The 4,842-nt window shown below is 35.4% G+C and overlaps 2 protein-coding genes across 2 annotated transcripts; both read left to right on the plus strand.

Annotated features, from left to right (window-relative positions):
* Positions 1-476: 476 nt before the first annotated feature.
* Positions 477-1,422, plus strand: LOC110902759. The gene is made up of 5 exons (XM_035982219.1): positions 477-503; positions 622-693; positions 816-878; positions 1,045-1,194; positions 1,293-1,422. Exons 1-5 carry the CDS (start codon positions 477-479, stop codon positions 1,383-1,385), a joined length of 405 nt encoding a protein of 134 aa, XP_035838112.1. The 3' UTR covers positions 1,386-1,422.
* A 788-nt stretch (positions 1,423-2,210) lies between these two features.
* On the plus strand, positions 2,211-4,616 carry LOC110900990. Its single transcript, XM_022147845.1, has 5 exons — positions 2,211-2,344; positions 3,489-3,591; positions 3,745-3,891; positions 3,973-4,064; positions 4,589-4,616. The coding sequence occupies exons 1-5, from the start codon at positions 2,211-2,213 to the stop codon at positions 4,614-4,616; spliced, it is 504 nt and encodes a 167-aa protein (XP_022003537.1).
* Positions 4,617-4,842: the final 226 nt, after the last annotated feature.

Here is a 4,842-nt window from a genome sequence, read left to right on the forward strand (position 1 = left end):
ACGATTTTTATTTGATTTACATGAAGTTATTGCAGAATTTGAAAGTAATTTCAGATACGTATGTTCTTGGTTATGCTCTTCAAGATAACCGGTCGTCCACATGGATTCAGTTTCCTTCTTTGTTTCATGATTTGTTCGTTTTGGATCTGAATAATTAGTGATGTTTTGTTGTGTAGTTGATTTTTGGGGTCAATGATTGATCTGATTATGTGTGATTGTTGAGTGATTAAGTGGTTAGTGCTGTAAGATAGTGAAATAACAGTTATTTGGTTAGGTAAAATGTGTCACTTTTGTAATTTTGGCTAAAATTATATTTGGATGAAGTTTATTTGGTTTTTTAGGGTTTTGATCTATAAGGTGATGTTGAACTATACTTTTGGGGGTGATATTCATAGTTTGTATTTAAGTTGTTCTAGCCCGAAGCTACGGTGATTAGTGAAAGAGAAAACATGAAGCTATTTGCCAATGCCTGAGATATGCAGATAGTTTTCAAGGCGCAAAAGGTGAGCCGAGGGCCTAGGGCTTAAGCGAGGTTGTGAACTAAAGGCACTTATAAATTGATCCTACATAACTATTTTTTTGGTATTTTAGGTATGACAGCTTTACTTTAGTGGATTACAGGCTCCAAATGAAGAATACGAAGAATATCTTAGCCACCTGTTTGGTGATAAGTGCACTGGCAACCGCAACGAGGTAAATGAATGCCAAACTTAGTAACATACTACAATTACAGTAACTATTGACCAATATAACACTGCTTATATAGAAATTTATTTACAAAAAAAATTGAAATATGTATATTTATTAATTTTTAGATGGCCCAGCTGCCTGAAGGCATTACAGAACTGCTAGAACATGAGAAGCTTCCTGTTCCACTGGTATGTGTTTGAAGTTTGACATTACTTTCTTTGTTACTAAGGGATGTCATTTATGTTACTACAGTACACAAATTAAAATAAACATTGATGTACTATTTTAATATAGTTTTGGTTTGTGATAATGAGTAGTTTCTATAGTTTTCACTTTGGTCGATTATCTTTGTAGCTCAAGTGTCATAATGTGATTGTGCTCACTGCAACAAATGTTGATGAGTTAGACCGACAATGGGATGCTTTGATTGATTTAAGGTCTACTAATCTGCTAGCACCAACAGGACCGTTTGTATCGAAGCATTTAGAACCGTCACTCTTAGATGTATGTATTTATCTATCTATTGCTTATTTAGTTAGCCACCTTCGGTGAGCTGTCTAAAAAGGTGTAATTCCTATCTTACCTTTGATTTATTGATACAGTTAGAAGTTGCTCAGCCTCTATCCAAGATTGCTATTGAATTTCCTGATATCTACACTGGTACAAACTACATATACGTTTTTATCAAGTTATGATAGTTGACCTTTATCTTTAGTCTTCCTAACTTTTTGTCTTGATCTTTTTGTAAATAAAATGAAGGGTGTTATCGAAAACCAGAGCTGGGCCTCTCGTCATAACCCTTGAAGGGAAGGTAATGGGTTGTTTGGTATTAAATAGCTCTGAAAAATAAAATAGAACTATCTCAACACTGCTGGCTGAACTGGTTTGCAGGATCAAGAAACAGTAGAAGCAGCCATGGAAGCACTTTCCAAGAAGTTACCATCTGGCGTCAAACAAATATTGGTTTGAGGGTTCATTTCTCATCATAATCTGCTTCGTGACTGCATTTTAATTCATGTGTTGAGATGATGAAATGATTCACAAAGAAATTTTCGCTACGATGGGTTCAATTTAAAACAAATGGGTCATCGCAGCCTGACTCTTCTTTTCTGATACCTAAATGATGTACCTGTTTTGAGCCGTTAACCAATTCATTTCAGCTTAAAAGTTATTTATTTATTTGTTGACGAATTCATTTTAAAGTTACTCAAAGATAAAATGTATCATCTTTTCATATCTATAAATTGTAATAAAGTCACTCAGTTGCTTCTTCCCCTGCCTATAAAGAGCTCTGTCACTATTTGTGGTGATATTCATAGGAAATTTCATGATCTTGCTGAACTTTTTCGCATTCGTTATAGACCCATCCTTGACATAGATAAGTTTAATTCGTTGTCCGTTAGCTGGTGAATCGTCTGCGATTTCAAGTTTCAGCTGGTTTGAGTTTGACTCCTAGGCCTGAGACCTTTCTTCCGGGCCCCAGTGAAAGGCCGAGAGTTAGACATCAGCATAGTTAGTCCATGGATGGGTCTACCACGATTAAGCCCGAAATGCTCACTTCGAGTTATAAAGAAGTGTCTTCTGATGCTAAGAAAGCTATGTGTGCTGCTAAGCTTGCTGAACTTGCTCTTGCTGACCCAAAGATGGCAAAAAGGTAAATAATTTATGTTTGATTGTTTCTTTTGTTATTCATAATTGAAAAGCCTTTTTATAGGATAGACCCTTGAGTGGGTCACTTCAAAAACTGGTTCATTTGGTTTGGGTCATGGCGTGGTCGGGTCAGAACAGAATGGCCTGGTTAAAATTTGAACATTTTGGTTTTGTTGAGAATGGTTTTGGCTAACAAAACTAGCGGTGTTAATGGTTCGGTTTATAATCGCGAATATGTCCAAATCAGTCGACGGTTTGGATCCGTGATTGGTTTTTTCTTTTACTTTCAATCAGTCGGTTTTAAAATTCCATATTGTAGGCGTGTAGCGAACGATTTGATTTACGGTTTACGACGAAAACCGAATGTATAAAACCTGTATATATAATTTGTAGGTATTATTAATAATTTATTTTGAAGCATTTGTCTTAATTTCAATAAAATTGGTGACCTTTAAGTGAATTGATCTAAAGTCCTAATATGTATTTCTTACTTAAAATGACTGAAGTGTGTTTTATAGCTCGATTTTTTGACAATTTATTGACTTAAAACATCACATATGCTTTACGAAGGTTTGTTAAATTCAACAGTTTTTTACTTTTGGTTTCATTATGAACTATTTTTCCGGTTTATTGACTTAAAACATCACATATGCTTTACGAAGGTTTGTTACAATATATGTTATGACTTTAACCGGTTATTCTTTTAACTGGTCTGGTTAATTACTTTAACCAGTTTGGTTAATTAGTCGGTTATTTTGCCTTTTTTTGAATTTTTCGGTTAACCGGTATATCAGTTAAAAAACCGGTTAATAATCGGTTCTTATACTAAATACTTATAACCGGTTACTAACCTACGGTTAAAAGTAACCACTTTACGGTTTTGGTTAATAACCTGTTATTTCATATAAAGGATCTGATTACAAATGTCCAGTTCTTAGAGAATACGTGTGCCTATAATTGCATGTTCTCTATGCCTTCTTTTGGTGTAGAAGTTGATGACACTGTTAATCATAGCCGCGACCCGTATGTTTTCAAGGTATTGGGCGAGGTCTCACACTGGCTGTGCTCCCTATGTCCACCATCTAATGAGAAGCCCTTATTTCTTCAAATGTGCATATGTATGACACATACAATGAAATTGCAACTAGGTTACGCTTCTTCTCTATGAGTAATGAACCACAACTTTCATCTAACGTTGTCATAGCGAGGGAAGATCTAGAGGTTATGGAATTGTTGGAGTTCTTGAGGAAGGTAATGCCCAATATTTAGTTATTTATTTTTAGTGGCAATCCCGTGTTACATATGAGAACCAAATTAAAGTATACGGACGATTTAATTACGTGGTCATTTTAATACAGCTAAATCTTTATAAGTTAAAACCTAAAATCGTTAGTGATGGTTGAGAACTACGGTGAGAAAGGGTATACAGTTGTGCATTTGCGGTGTCCCGATCGGCCTAAGTTGTTGTTTGATACAGCTTGTACACTTACTGATATGCAATATGTGGTATATCATGCCACTATTATTGTTGAAGGAGTTGAAGCTTCTCAGGTATTAATTTAATTGTCTTACAGTTTTGTTGTTGGTGGGATTTTACTAAGTGATATAATGTTATATATGTGTTGTTTTAAGGAATTATACATCCGTCATAAAAACGGATGTCCAATCAGCCCAGAAGCCGAGAGGGAATGTGTAATCCATTGCCCTGAGGCAGCGATCAAGAGGTAAGTTCCTGAGGGTGTAAAGTTGGAGCTATGCAGGGAAGACAGTGTCCGGTTGTTATCAGATGTGTCTCAGATATTTAGAGAGAACGGGCTTTCGATCACGAGGGTGGAGGTGACTATGAGATCTTCCTGAAATATGTATATTTATTAAAATCGTTAGTGATGGTTGAGAATTACACGTGGCACTCTATTTTCATGTTTTTGTACGACTGTCTCAATTTTGAGGTTTATTGCTAAGATCAAAAACCCTAACTTTATATGTTCTTGTGTATTAGTTGATCTAATGGTGGATTATTGGGTTAACGATTTGTATGCGAGAGGCACAGAGGTTCAGTTTTTAATTTTTATAAACCCTATAATAATGTTTATTATTCAAGGAGAATGAACTGGGCAATTAACCATATGCTATTTAGTAAAATGGGTTTGTGAGAGTGCTTCTACTGTAGCAGCTTTATTTTATCCTCACTTTTACTATCTTCATTACACCATTCAGAGCTCTTTACTTGTTTAATTGTTTGATGCAGTTTTGGCTACCGATTGTTGGCGTTGTGATAATTGTTCGAATGAAGGAACATCAAGGTACCCATCTAGCGCAAAATTAGTGTTTTTTTAGTCTTTGTTCTTCTAGCCATATTTCAGTTCTACGTTTTAGTGTCTTAGAGGGTTTCAATATAATCTCGCCAGCATTTCAGTCTGGAAACATGGCTATGTACTGGGTTGCGACTGTGAAAAAAAGAAAAGGAGATTCCGGCCAACTGTATTCTATTTTGTTTACAAA

The sequence above is a fragment of the Helianthus annuus genome, chromosome 13 (genome assembly GCF_002127325.2).
Source record: "Helianthus annuus cultivar XRQ/B chromosome 13, HanXRQr2.0-SUNRISE, whole genome shotgun sequence".
Lineage (NCBI taxonomy): Eukaryota > Viridiplantae > Streptophyta > Magnoliopsida > Asterales > Asteraceae > Helianthus > Helianthus annuus.

What these genes read in the sequence shown, in the direction of transcription:
- LOC110902759 (XM_035982219.1), top strand. Translation starts at nt 477, where the DNA reads ATGCAGATAGTTTTCAAGGCGCAAAAG. An exon ending in TAGTTTTCAAGGCGCAAAAG is followed by an intron (nt 504 to 621) that starts GTGAGCCGAGGG and finishes AGTGGATTACAG; the next exon opens with GCTCCAAATGAAGAATACGA. An exon ending in AGAAGCTTCCTGTTCCACTG is followed by an intron (nt 879 to 1,044) that starts GTATGTGTTTGA and finishes TTATCTTTGTAG; the next exon opens with CTCAAGTGTCATAATGTGAT.
- LOC110900990 (XM_022147845.1), top strand. Translation starts at nt 2,211, where the DNA reads ATGGATGGGTCTACCACGATTAAGCCCGAAATGCTCACTTCGAGTTAT. An exon ending in GACCCAAAGATGGCAAAAAG is followed by an intron (nt 2,345 to 3,488) that starts GTAAATAATTTA and finishes AATTGCAACTAG; the next exon opens with GTTACGCTTCTTCTCTATGA. An exon ending in AAGGAGTTGAAGCTTCTCAG is followed by an intron (nt 3,892 to 3,972) that starts GTATTAATTTAA and finishes TGTTGTTTTAAG; the next exon opens with GAATTATACATCCGTCATAA.